Below are 15,346 nucleotides of genomic sequence, written 5' to 3'. Positions count from 1 at the left end.
ACATTTCCAAAACAAATTATATAATTTTCAGTGCGAAAAATAAAAGAATAGAGTGTTACCAACCTCTTACGATTAATGGGAAACCATTAACAGAAGTTGCTACAGAGAAATACTTAGGCCTAATCTTGGATAATCGCCTCACATGGAAACCCCATTTAGAAAAACTACAATCTAAACTATCCTCACTCATGGGCACACTTCGCGGGACATCACGTTGTTTCCCAAAGCCAGTTCGTTACATCATATACAACTCCATGGTTAAGCCACATCTTGACTATCTAATAGAGATTTGGGGTTCAGCAGCAAAGACACACCTAAAATCCTTACAAATAACACAAAATAAAATGATTAAACAACTATTTCATTATAACTATTTAACTCCTACAGATAAAGTATATAAAGATACAAAATTAATGACTCTTCTCCAAACATACAAATATAATACATGTATGCTAGTTCATAAAATCTTAAATAAAAACGTACACTCCAAAATATCATTCACTAAAAAAGGACAAATACTTAAACATAAAACTAGACAAAGCAACAACATATGTCGCGAACTAGTTACGGAAAGAAAAACATATTATATGAAGGAGCGCAGATGTATAATAAACTTCCTAACGACATTAAACAAATACAATGTTTTGCACTATTTAAAAAAACACTTAAGTTCCACATCTTGAAGGATTTTGTAAGACACTAAGTAATAAATTATTTATTAAACTCTAAATAAATATATGTTTTAATTAAAAAGTTCCGGTAACACTAAATATGTTAATAATCAATAATTAAACTTAATTCATTATTATATTTTTCCATCACAATTTCTATTTAAACGAGTTCTATCAATGTCTATCTAAACCATACTTAATAAAGTAGAAGCATTTTTGATTTTTACCCACATGTAAATTGTTAAACTGCTAACCGTACCTTGTAATATTCCACTATTCTTATTGTTAATAATGCAAACCTACCTACAATTGTAAAATCTCAAGAATTTTATTTTGTTCCGATGCTTGATGTATTTATTTGAAAATGAACATGTATTTTCTTATGTAAGTGAGTTGTACTCTTTTAGAAAATAAATATCTTAAACCGTAAAACCATAAAAGCGCAGAACAATAAAATTTTACAACGAATTAATCCATAAAATTTCAGAATTTCCCTATTTCGACTTAAAAAAAATCATTCAAACAATTTTTTTAGTACACTTTATTGACCAATAAAAACAAGTGGTACAATGGGCGGACTTAATGCTAAGTAGCATTACATTAATTTATACTTTACCCAATTAGAGAGAGGGTGAGAGCGGATTAATATTAAGAGTCAAGCATTCTCCAAGTTCTTGGCAATCCGCATTAGCCCAGCAGAGTAACTATGTTCTACCTACCTTACCTATACAAATTTACAGTCTATGTTCTAATAAGAGATCCATGCTCATAGTTCTTACCTGTCCCGCGCTGATAGCCTTGTAGGCGACCTGCAGGATGAGCCACGTCCACACCATGTGTAGCGCGAGCAGCAAACATAGTAGCGAGTTGAAGATGTAGTATGCCGCGAACATCGGCAACAACATCGGCGCTCGGATCGATGTGCTGTGGAAGATTTTTTTAATATGGAAGTAATAAACGTATACAAGGACATATTATACGGGTTGATTTTTTAAGTAAGCGAAAAATACCGAAAGTGGTAGAACCCTTTGTGGTTCGACTCCGGCGGCACCGCCGCTACACTTATTTCTACCTAATAACAGCAGGGTTACGCGCTGCTGTGATCCGGTTTGAAGGGTGTGGTAAGGGAGACAGACTTATCCGAGGCGTTCCAGCTTAGTCCTCAGGGGTAGCGACGCATCTGTGGCCGACCTCAGGTAGGAATATCTAATCCTCTCTAGGGTTGATTACAGATGTCCATGGGCGGCAGTAGCCACTTACCATCACGTGGACTGCATGCTCGTCTGCTACTGGTATATTCTACAAAATCAAAATCTACTCTCCGCAGCCGGTTAAAATAGCGTATTAAGTCACAAGCCATATTACTCCGGCACAGAATTATAAAACGAAACTGAATATACTTTACCTCCAAATAATATAGAAGGGGTAGATCCCAAGCCTAGTGACTATCCATAGAACTGTGAACACAGCGAACACGGCATCACAGAACTTCTGGTAACTGGCGTACTTCGCTGCTTTGGCTGCCTGGAAGACAAAACACATATTTAAATCGCATTAACCAAAAATCTTTAAAAATAAATGTCTTCAATTGATGAGTCCATTCGAAATTTCAAAATGAAAATTAATTATGTGATATGAAAGCCCAAATTGAGTTATACTATTTGACTTAAAGTACATTTTTATATTATGAAAAAATAAATAATTAACAAAAATAAACAAAAATCAATAAACAAAGAATAATAGATAGAATGAAAAATAATGGGAACACTTCACCGATAATAGACAAACCCATGAGTAATATTATAGCGTTTGCTTTTGAAATAATATTATCATAATCGACAGCAATGTCGTTGTTAGCAGACATTCGCAAAGTAAAAGGTCACCGTCAGTCTTTTCCTTGTGGACACGGCGAATAATTTTTCAGTGTGACCCACAATCGCAGGTGGAGAAACTATTATGTGAAAGAGATAAGCAGAAAGAGGTAGAGAAAGTAATACTAGAAACGTAATACTAGTAAAGTAAATAATAGTAAAGTAATAAGGAAGTAATACTAGGACGATGAAACGAAGAAAAAGGAATGAAAGAAACAAATAAAGAAAGAAACAAATAAAGAAAGAACCAATTAATTCATTATGCACCTTATTATAAATAACAATATTAAATGATATACTATATTCTTATTCTTCGTAGACACTGTAGCAACAAGTACACATAGAATATCAATATACTATTATATGTATTTTATTCTCAGTGAACAAGGCATATCATTGTTGAATGTGACCCGTATTAGAGGTGCGAACAAAAAAGGGCAATTATAATAAACCTAACTAATTATGAACATATACAATAACAATTATTTTAAAATCCCAGTTGAATATAATCTCAAAATTATTCAAAAAGATATAACTTAGTGCTGATATATCGAATTTTGAATGATAATAGTTTTTTAACGTTATATTCAGAATGAAGGCTATTTCTTAGATTAGCAATTGTAGACATTAGATAAGGTCAAAGTAGTACGCATATTCCAAAAATATAACGATTATCTAAAATTTACAGACAAAATAACATCGATACGTTATCTTGATAACAGTAGGTAATTTACAATAACGTAAAATTTTGGAAACCAATAAATAAACAATTTTTTTACTAGGAAAATTAGTAAATCCCTCGATTGATTTAAAATTAATGCTGTGAATAGGTCTACATTTTAAAAAACCTGTTAGTAATTCTAATTCTAACCAAAACGAAGTAAATAAGAGACTCTACAATAATAGTGGATCTAAAGTGGATCCCTGAAAGACCTAACTCTTAAAATTTTATAAATAGTCGTTTTCGAGTCGCTATTTAAGATACTTAGGAAGTTAATTTGCAAATATACTTTTCCTTTTTTTTTTTGCTATCCAAAGAGTTTCGAAAAAAATATATAATACATGTAGAAGATGAAAGAGAAGACGATAAAAAATCACTACAAAATGTTAATTCGTACCTCAAGGAAGATATCAGCGCAGTCGTGCAACAACAGCACGAGGGTGCCGATGCGGTGCAGGTTGCAGACCCAGCTGAAGGAGAGCAGCGCGATGGTGGCGATGTGGTGCACGAACATCTGCCAGAAGTCCTTGCGACGCACGTCCCAAAATTGAGAGAGCGTTAACGCCCAATAGAATGCTGATGATATCATGTAGTACCACCACACATCTGTGGTAAGACCCTGGAAAAAGTGATTTGGAGACTATTAAATTAGCTCTTGACGTATATGCTGAAAAATTTAAATCGGGAAAATTTACAATATCCAGAACTATGTCAAATTATGTATTTTAAATTACCGTGCTTAACTTGACACTGGTGTAGCATATTCAAACTCTAGGCTATGGAAAAGCGCTAGTTTTCAGTAAATGGTAGACTCGATTTCTTTTAACAAATTCAGACAAGAACACTTCGATGAACAGACGTATTGCTGACAAAAGCAAAAAGCGACCTCTTAATTTCTCAAGATCTTCTTAAAGATGTTTAAAAATGTGACGCATAAGTAGTAACATTAGGTTACAACCAGTACGAACCTGATGTGGATATCCAATATAACAATGGTCGATATCCCACAACCAATCCTTGTCCCAAAGTATGAACATGCCGTAGGAGAAGTTGTACAAGTAGAAGGTACACCGCCACGCGTTCTCGCAGAACTTGACCAGCGTGGAGGGCTTGTCCTGGCTGCGGCGGAGACGCCACCAGCGCTCCACCTGCCGCTCGGTCATATCCAACTGCTTCGCTAACCCACATATCTGAGAACAAAAATTGTACTGTGTTTTATAAAGGAATATAATATAAATAGTTATTAGTGTCAGGTGATTTTTTGCAGAAATTGCGGAAAAAATAAAAATAGGCATCAACGTAAATACATAGTGTACATTTTCATTATTATTTTTACTTTTGTTTAAACTAAGAGGTACTGAGTTGCCCAGAGAAATTTGTTCTGTTCTTGACTACTGGTACAGCAATCAGGTTAATCAGGTAAGATGGAATGGAACTCTGTCCGACGCATACAGGTCGAAATGTGGGGTAAGGCAGGGGGGGGTGACATCTCCTCAGCTCTTCAACCTATATATAAATGACTTGATCGATGGACTCAGCAGGCAGCCTGTCGGATGTTATATTGATGGGGTGTGCATTAATAATATTAGCTATGCTGATGATATGGTTCTGCTGGCTCCATCGGTCAGGGGCCTTAGGCAATTATTGGAAATCTGTGAAAAATTCGCTGTAAAACATGGGTTACAGTATAATGTTAATAAGAGCCAACTTATGGTGCTTGCGCCGAAAGGCAAAAGGCCGGAACAGATACCGTTCATAAAACTTAATAATATTCCGTTACAAAGGGTAGACCGCTTTAAATACCTAGGACATATTGTCACAGAGACATTGACTGATGAGGCAGATATAGAGAGAGCACGAAGGGAGTTAACGGTGAGAGCTAATATGTTGGTCCGTAGGTTTGTTCGTTGCTCAACAGAGGCTAAAATAACGCTGTTTAGATCCTTTTGCCAGACCTTCTATACTGGCAGCCTATGGTTCACATATCCGTTGGCTCCCTCCGTGTTCAATATAATAATGCATTCAGGATGTTGTTGGGGCTCCCGAGGCACTGCAGTGCCTCTGGCATGTTCGCGGAGGCGCGTGTGGATGACTTTTTCGCGTGCATGCGTAAGAAAGTGGCCTCACTTGTACACAGAGTCCGCGGGAGCACCAACACCATCTTGAAAACTATTGGTAATACGAGTAGATGCGATAGCCCGCTGTTTAAACGGTTCGTTCGAATAATGGTGAAATAATACATCTTATCCTTATCTCATACATTGTCCGAATGCTACTATAAAAATAGACTAAATACCTAATATAATTTTAACTAACATAGCTCTTAAGGTACCTACTAACATATTCATATGGATTTTAATTGTCTGAAATAAAATAAATTATTATTATTATATTATTAAGTAGCAGAAGCGAGGGTGATGCATACATGGTTTAAAAATGTATGGTATGTACTCATACATACAAATTGGTAGTGGATTGTTGCGAAGTAGTTTTTATTGTAACTTCATATGTATAACATACCTAAATGCTTTTCATTAAAGTTAAGTATGATATTGGTATAACGGTTAATAATATAATTTAACAAAACTTGATCGTAAGTTTATATAATAACAATTTAAGGAATTAAATATTCAATAACATTTTTGTAAGTGTATGTGTATTTTCAACATTTTTCCTTCCTTTTATTTTCGATAAGTTATATGACGAAATTCCCAAAGCACGTTTTTAACGATATCACTATAGTAACCGTGTTTGCCCGTATTATTATATCAATAAATTATCCTTACATTCGGCCGATATCCCTCCCAATATCGCTTATTACCGTTCAATAGATTTAATAACCAATACGTTTCTGAATAGACCCTCAATATGTTCGAAACCATCGTGCCTATTAATATCGTCGGCATCAATCAAATGGACGCGAGATTCAGTATTTAGGTCAATAAGTTCACGAGCCCGCAGGATTGCTTTAGAAGACTTGAACTAACCCGTTTTAGTGTGTCCAATGTGGTACTCTGGGATAGATGAACCGTCAATTGATCTTGGATTGGACAATTATAATTCACTATTAAAACCGCTGTATCAATCTTGCTGATCAATCAATGAGTTACGTTTTATTGGTAGATTTATGAGCCAGAAGGAGTTTTTTTATTAATTTCAACCTGTCATAGCTCAACCAATTAAAACCAATTTAAAGAAAAAACAAAACAAAAAACAAATTCAATTGTAAATACACATCAAAACTAACCAATATTTCTTTATAAATTAGTATGTCATGAAGATTAACTAGAAACACTTTTAATTCTGGAAAATTATTGGAGATAATCAAGATTTTAGTATAAATTACTATGTTAATTTGGTTTAAAGAATTTGTATGAAGTTACGGATGATAATATCAAGAGAAGTAAAGGTGGAAGGTGGTAGAACGCTTTGTGGTTCGACTCCGGCGGCACCACCGCCACACCTATTTCTACCTAATAAGAGCAGTGTTAGGCGCTGCTGTGTACCGTTTTGAAGGGTGTGGTAAGGGAGACAGTATTTTCCGAGGCGTTCCAGCTTAAACCTCAGGGGTAGCGGCGCATCTGTGGCCGACCTCAGGTAGGAATATCTAATCCTATCTGGGGTTGATTACAGATGTCCATGGGCGGCAGTAGCCACTTACCATCAGGTGGACTGCATGCTCGTCTGCTACTCCTATATTATAAAAAAAAGTAATTGCAGTGTACTAAAGCGGAGCCCAAATGCAGAGTTAGTATAGGATATACGTGGGATTCTCCGATGAACTTGGACCCTCAATTGCCTTAACAACCAGCAAGGAATAAACGGTATTTATCAGAGATGATGACATCATCTTACATTCAAATACCTCGTATACTGCTCGCGAGTAATATTGTTACCTAAATTAAAATCTATTATTATTAGATAAATACTAGCTGACCCGGCAAACGTTGTGTCGCCATATAAATAAAAGAATGTTTAGGGTGAACAATCCTAATCACTTAGGGGTATGAAAAATAGATAGTAGCCGATTCTCAGACCTACTGAATATGCATATAAAATTTGGAAAAATCGGTAAAGCCGTTTCGGAGGAGAATTGTAAGGAACATTATGACACGAGAATCTTATATATAAGATAATATATTTTTTGTACGATAACAGTACGTAGGTAATAACCAATTTTCATTTTTAGCAGTAGGTATATACTAAACTGATAATAACAATATTTTCTCATAATAACAGAGGATTTTTCACATAAGAATAAAGTACGGGGCCTAACTTAGCTATTTTTATTACCCACATATCTAAGGTGACTACGTAATTAAACAAATTATAAAAAGAAAGAAATTATTGTCAGAAACTAGAAATTAAATATTATAAGCAAGTAGAGAAACCTATCATTACGTTTCAAATTTTCCAGTGAAAATTTATGGGTTCACGTCACAGACATGTTGTGACGTATGACGTGATCTGTAAACACCCTATTTACACGTGCATTGTTTACATTGCGCTTTACAAGATTAAGTCGTTAATACGCTAAAATCACTACGCCTATAAAGCTTTCACTTAACAAAAACCCACCAGCCTATCCGAAACCCACCCAGATCACATCAGCCGCGATATAGCTGTCATCGCTCGGGTCCGCAGCATCACGTGGCGCCAATCCACACTACACACCACACACTACAGACGAACAAGTGCGTACGCAACGTCCTTAGCTACGTAAATAGCTTATTGAAATCTGATTTACGTGAACAATCCGATCGGTAGGGCTGGTGTGTATTATGCGATTTGGGAGAAATTAGATCATTTATGTATTTATAGGTTTATTAACATTATTACGACGGTCGTATTAAAAAGCAGTTATCAAGAGGCCGAGTTTCGTAGTCTAAAGGCTACGAAACTCGGCCTCTTGATCGAGGATTCCGAGGTTCACATCCCTAGCACGCACCTCTGATTTTTCAAAGTTATGTACGTATTAGAAATTCATAATCACTTACTTAAACAGTGAAGGTATACACCGTGAGGAAACCTCCATACCTGATAAATCTGGAAAGGTATGTTAAGTCTACTATTTCGCACCTGGCCAACGCGGTGGACTATGGCCTAATTCTTCTCATTCTGAGAGGAGACCCGTGCCCAGTAGTGGGAAAGTAATGGGTTGATTAGAGCAATAGAAGCCACTTACACTAACAAGACAGATCTACAGACATCTTATAAGAACCACAATCATACAGACATGATCAGCTTTCAATCATAAGCAAACACATCTTTTAGTAAATTAAAATCATAGAAAACAGTCGTATTTAAATAAAACAACGTAAAGAGAGCATCCGAATGGAGCTAATTAAATTAATTTCTGTAAAATTAATGAATTGGGCCTGAATAATTTAATTGCACGTATTCAATTCCACTTCTTTTCACCAACAAAAATAAAAGAAATGCCCTTTCATTTCTTTAAAATTTCATTTCTTAAATGCGCTTTCAAGCTTAATATAAAAGCGCCAGGTTAACGTAAATTTCATCAGGTGGAAAAAGTTCATACTATTTTTTTATTGTTTAACCTAACGATTAGACGTGCTACCTGATGGAAAGTAGTCAACGCCGCTTATGGACATTTGCAACACCAGAGGAGACAATGCATCGCCGGCTTTCAAGGAGAGTTCTTTTTGCACCTTTTTTGAAGAGCCCCACGTCATAGCGCTCCGGGAATACCTCAGGAGGAAGCTCATTCCACATCTTACACGCTCGTGGCAAGAACGTCCGTGCAAACCGAACCATGGAGGACCGCCACGGTTTACTAGAGAATAAGTACAGACACAAAAAAGGTTGCTTAAAGATATAGCCATGTCCCTAACACAAGTCCAACGACACCTCATATTAAAATCGGTGAAGCAGTTTTTGCTGCAGGGCGTGCCAAAGATTGAGACTTACATACATATTGAGGCTGCTAGAACCAGAGTGGCCTAACTGCATTTTGATGATTTTTGACCTATCTGTATTTTCGTAATTTAAAAATGTTGTATAGTCCGCGTAAAACTGCTAGTCCGCTCCGAATATAGAAATGAATCGCGTCGCCATAGTAAATTGTATGACTACACCTCCTCGCAACAACTTCAGAGCGTACTATACACTTTAACATATCTCCATATTGTGAATCATGTTTTTGTTGCTTGGCTACTCTGGTTCTAACAGCCTCATATAAGTTCATACGTTCGTATAACATTACCCTCCACAATCGGGTAATCGCAAAGACTGAAACATCGTTATCGTTATTGTTCAAAGATATGTTGAACCACCACCGCCACTTAAACTTTATAGTTTAAGTGCTGCTATATCTATTGAGTCTCAATGTACGAGTACATACGTGCACTCAAGTTTGTATTTATTGTCTATGAAACAAATATTATGAAGAACGTAAGCATTTAAGTGTTAACAGCTGCTGTGTTCTTTTTTGAAGGGTGTGGTAAAGGAGATATACTTTTTCGAGGCGTTCCAGCTTAGTCCTTAGGGGTAGCGACACATTTTGGCCGATCTCAGGTCATATCTAATCCTATCTAGGGTTGATTACAAAAGTCCATGGGCGGCACTAATCACTTACCAGCAGGTGGACTGCATGCTCGTCTGCTACTCATATATTATAAAAAAAAAAACTTAAGTTTGCATTTGTGGTCTATGAAACATATCATCAAAAACGCAAGGATTTATCTCGTTTCTCAACTTTAACAAGGAAGGAAAGTTAAGTTACTTATTGTAAAAGCGACGTTTAAATTCAGTGTTAGTCAGCATGCACTTTCCTTAAGCACATTGAATATCTGAGAATCATGATCACCATGACCATTTGGTACACAAATGGTCATGGTGATCATGATAATGCTGAGTCAGCAAAAATGTATATTATTAGTATTTACTTTTAATGAGATAACATTGGTATTTTCGGCATACTATCGTCGCCGTTATGAGTAATTATAAGCTTATGATGTGACTCATTTTTTATCCAATTGAAGTATCAAACGAGTACACAGTATGAGGTTACTATATATGGACAATGGACATCTATAATGTATCCCAAGTAGCATGGATTCTACGTGCGGTCGATCTCAAACTTTGTTATTCCTGGCGGATAGATTAATAATTCGTTTGCGTTATAGCACAGGAACCGGCAATTATTTATTAATCTACATACTGAAGACTATGTCAGAATCAGAATACATCAATTTTTACCTATACGAAATTTCACTATGTTTACTACGAAGAAATTATCAAATATCGATATTTTATAAGCGAAACATTAATAATGGGCGAATATGTCTGCTTTACCACACCCTTCAAACTGCATAGCAACGTTTAACACTGTTGCTATACGCAGAAGTAAATAGAAACCGGAAAGTTTTCGTTCTGTTCTGAAAAAACCTTATCACCGTATAACAGCGCTGACACTTAAATAATTGTCTAAGTATGAGTCGAACTTGCACAAGAGGGGTCCGTACCACTAAATTTATTTGTTATCATAGCAGCCATAGAAAGGAATGCTTTGGGAAAGTGTACACTCTATCTATACGGTTCAATAGATAAACCGAAAACTCAATAATTATACATAGTTTAAAAACTAAAAACTACGCTAAAATCGCACAAAGAAAATCGTTAATCCTGATTCCTGACGATCCTGATGAGGAGAATGGAATAAAATTATTAAAATCGGGTATTGTCACCGGTTCTTGACAATTGTTCAAAATTTCAAATTAGTCAGACCGTTCAAAGTGGGTAAAATCGAGTTCAAAGATTCCGTTACATACATAGATACAACCCAAGCTAATAAAAGCGTGGTAAAAAATACCGTCTTCTTGTATGAGCGTTTTGGCGAGATCCTCATGTTAGTTATTTACTTTTATTTTTAGTAGTTGATGCTTCAGCAGCTACGGAACCCTAGAGGCGTGGCCGTGGCATCACCTAAAGGAGCGTTACCTGCCCAAAACACGTGTCGCGCTATCGCCTCGTATCAAAGCTGGTATGCGCATTTAATAATAGTTTAGTAGCCGGACTAGTTGATAACTTATCGGATGGTCCGATGCATACGATAAGCAGTTATCGGATACGCATCGTTGCCGTACCTAGGCCCAGAGCCGGATTATGAGGTAAGGAGGGCCTGAAGCCTAGTGGTTGAAAGTTGGCGTTTCGAGCGAAGGGTTAGAGGTACAAATCTCACGCCTCTGAGTTTTGTTAGAAATTTATTATCATTTGCTTTAATGGTCAAGGGAAACATCATGGACTGAGGGATTTAATAAAAAGATGTCCTTAAGGGTATGTCTACCAATACGCACTTGGCCAGCGCGGTGGAGACTCGTGTCCAGCGAGGACAGTAATAGGTTGACTACGCCCAAGCGGTGCTACTGGCCCAACTCGCTCCACAAGCGAGGGGGGCCCACAATATGAAAAACAATATACATATTTCAACGGTTCGGCAACTTATAAATTACTAATTCCAGTATCAAATTGTGTTTTTCGAAATAGTGTTAAAATAATTGAATTTGTTTGTAATTTTTTGAAAGACTTGTGACGGAAAAATAGTTCTTTTCATTTCGGATAATAATTAAGAGCCTCCACACCTGCGTTGTCCAAGGGCCTCCACGCCTCCAAAACCGGCCCTGCCCGGCCTCTAAGCCCTGATAACTCCATCGTTTGTAACGTTTCGTGTCAAATGTACACAGCTTAACCGGCTTTATGGTTGTTTAGTCATTACACTTCGCTCATAAAACTTGTACCATGGACTGACTGAAACGTTTTCTTCGAATCAAAGTTTCAATACGAATAGGCAGTAAAGTTCAGGAACATGACACGACCAGACGGTTTGAATGATGTCGTAAAAGATTATAAAGTCGTATGTAGGTACTCGTACTTAATTTTGTAGGACTCCGTAACAATGCACAAGTAAAACCATTTGTAGGTGGCACCACCACACCTATTTCTGCCTAACAACAGCAGTGTTAAACGCTGCTGTGTTCCGGTTTGGAGAGTACATACTTTTTCGAAGCACGTCAGCTTAGTCCACAGGAGTACCGGCGCATTTGTGCCGACCTCAGGTAGGAATCTAATCATGTCCGCGGTTGATTACAGATGTGCATGAGCGACAGTAACCATCAGGTGGACTGCATGCTCGTCTTCTAGTCCTTTATTACCTATAAATAAATAAAATAAACCCAGAGTTCATAAATGGACCCACCCAGAATTCATAAAAAAAATCGACCACGACTTCTCTGTTAATCGACTGTTATACTTGTAAAATTAATTAAATAGAAATTGTCGCAAATACTCGTACAGGTCAATCGAAATTGAAATAGACGGAAATAACGATGACTACTATCAAAACCACGAGTTGATAAGGATGGATCACTACTACTAAATACTGTATTATCTAGGGAAATTCAACCAATTTTATATTTGCCATTGAAAGATAGGAAAAGATAGAGTTGATAAGAAATAACATACTAACACGATATTAACGCACGTAAGTAGTATTCGAAGTATTCCGGTTTTGATTGCCGATTCATTCGTAAATTTCATTTTGTATCTAAAGAATTACAACTAATCAACGTTATTTAGGCAAGGAGTTGCCGCGAACAGCTTCAGGCTTCATTCAGCCATTTCATATTGGACCATAACACAATTAATTCAAGATTTTTCTGTAATAAACGCGATCCGCACAATTTGTACTATATTTGTGTTTCATTCGGGAATGCTAATCAAATTAGCAGAATACCATACACAATACACATTCATACGTAACCTATTTACATATTTAGTTTTTTTTTCGAGAAAATTTACTTTTCTTAATTGCATCAAAAGTAACAAAAACAAAAGCATAGAGACACATCATTCATTAACTCATGTGACGAAATTTCATCAGAGACATGTGTGGCAACTTTGGAATATTACGGACTAAATAAATTTTGAGCTAAATACGGTTCGCACGAGCCATGATCACGAAATAGGCCGCATGGGGCAAACTAACTCCGCCCAAGGCTGGCCCGCATTGCAGGGCTGCCTTATGAACTAATATACATTTATAAGAAAATGGATGTTTGGTCCTAGCCCGTAGATCTGTAACCAACCACAAACAAATTCTACCCAATAGATGTATTGATCCCCAAAACAACTATATTGGCTTTGTGTAAATTAATAAATTTTTTTGGTAATAACCACACCCTTAAATCAGATCACAGAATATTCCGACATGACAACATGGGTTTAGGTGCATCGATATAGTGACTAATAATAGTAGTATATCTATGGGTTAGGTGCATATTCCTCGTTCCAATACAGATTGCAAGAGGTTTTAGAGCCGTTTATAACATCTTTAAAGGTGGTAGAATGAGTAGGGTTCCAGGTAACCAGAGAAATTACCGCTTCTTCGCCATAACGAAACACCATGTGAAGTGGTGGTAGTTGTATTGACATTCAAAGAGTGCTCTGTAAAGAACCTATTTTGAATAAAAAAAAATGATTTGATTTGGATACCCCCCGCCATATATTCCTAGCGTGAAGCAGTTATGGCGTTTCGGATGATCACCTTAGTCTTCAGGAGTGTAACGCATCCGTGATCATCTACGGGTACTATGTTGAACATGGAATTGGTTACAGGTGTCACATGAACACTTACCATCACGTGGACTACAAGTTTGCTACATCAATCTTATAAAGAGACTTACAACTGCTCTGAAAAACAAAAAATATTCATTTTCTCATGTAGTATATATGTATAATATGTCAATTTTGTATATTGCCCAGGCGTATTTTTTTTCTTTTCGGTGGCAACCCTACCTATTTGTACGTAGCAGGCGTTAATTGCTCTCTCAATGACCGCCCGCGCTAAACACACTGATTTGGTAACAATGCTACTATATATAGTTATATATGCCTCTATTTCTATGTTGAGATGTAGAAATAAGACGTAGTTATCACCTGAGTTATTGGCATCTAATTGCAAATACTACAGTATCTTAAGTCAATTTATGAAATAAATACTGTCGCAAATTTTCAGCATCGTATGTAGGATGATGGGAATCTTTTGGCAATATTTGGATTTATTTTAAATAATGAAGTTACAAACGCGCATGCAGTCCACCTAAAGATAAGTGGCTACTCGGCCCATGGACGTCTGTAATCAGCCCCGATAAGTATAGATTCTTACCTGACATTGACAACAGATGCGTTTCAACCTCTAAAGACTAAGTTGGAAAGCCTCGGATAAGTATGTCTCTCTTATCACACCCTTCAAAGGTAATTAGCACGCTTAACACTGCTGTTATTAGGCAGAAATAGATGTGGCGGTGCCTTCGTAGTTAAACCACAAAGAGCTATCACCCATGTGTAATCTCCCTTACCCCATTCACGCAAGATGTTGCTTAATTATATAGAACAGTTACACACTCTTACCTTAAGCGTGTGGATTTAGTGTAACGTATGAGTCACTAAACTGGTATATAGGTTTAAAGGTGGTAGAACCCTTTGTGGTTCGACTCCGGCGGCACCACCGCCACACCTATTTCTACCTAATAACAGCAGTGTTAAGCGCTGCTGTGTTCCGGTTTGAAGGGTGTGGTAAGGGAGATATACTTTTCCGAGGCGTTCCAGCTTAGTCCTCAGGGGTAGCGGCGCATCTGTGGCCGACTTCAGGTAGGAATATCTAATCCTATCTGGGGTTGATTACAGATGTCCATGGGCGGCAGTAGCCACTTACCATCAGGTGGACTGCATGCTCGTCTGCTACTCTTATATTATAAAAAAAAAAAAAAACCAGTACCAGTAATCACTGCACTGACGACATAATCTCCCGAGATCGACAGACTAGCATTGTTTAACACCACTCGGCCGTGGCCCGCTTGCTTTGCCACAGATTGTTGCATCTTCTAGATGTGGCAGAGCACAAGTCACGTGACGAGTAGCAGACGAGAGTGCCATACACCTGATGATAAGTGGCTACTGCCGCGCATGGACGTCTGCTATCAACCCCATATAAGATTTCTACCTGAGGTCGGCAACAGATGCGCCGCTACTTTTGAGCACTAAGCTGGAACGCCTCGGAAAAG

The 15,346-nt window shown here is 37.2% G+C and overlaps 1 protein-coding gene across 2 annotated transcripts in view; it reads right to left on the bottom strand.

Annotated features, from left to right (window-relative positions):
- The window catches only part of LOC140746097 (ceramide synthase 5), a 33,352-nt gene that overhangs the window by 1,742 nt on the left and 16,264 nt on the right, over positions 1 to 15,346 (bottom strand). For both annotated transcript variants that reach the window (XM_073078099.1, XM_073078100.1), the window contains 4 exons: positions 4,232 to 4,453; positions 3,661 to 3,882; positions 2,077 to 2,195; positions 1,451 to 1,595 (listed from right to left, as the gene is read on the bottom strand). In XM_073078099.1, coding sequence (XP_072934200.1) covers positions 1,451 to 1,595; positions 2,077 to 2,195; positions 3,661 to 3,882; positions 4,232 to 4,453 — 708 coding nt within the window. The remainder of the gene's footprint in view (positions 1 to 1,450; positions 1,596 to 2,076; positions 2,196 to 3,660; positions 3,883 to 4,231; positions 4,454 to 15,346) is intronic.

Source organism: Epargyreus clarus, unplaced genomic scaffold (assembly GCF_041222505.1).
Source record: "Epargyreus clarus isolate Ecla_fem2 unplaced genomic scaffold, WU_Ecla_fem_2.2 ptg000012l, whole genome shotgun sequence".
Lineage (NCBI taxonomy): Eukaryota > Metazoa > Arthropoda > Insecta > Lepidoptera > Hesperiidae > Epargyreus > Epargyreus clarus.
The sequence above is the reverse complement of the archived record's forward strand: the minus strand, read 5'-3'. Positions and strand labels throughout refer to the sequence as shown.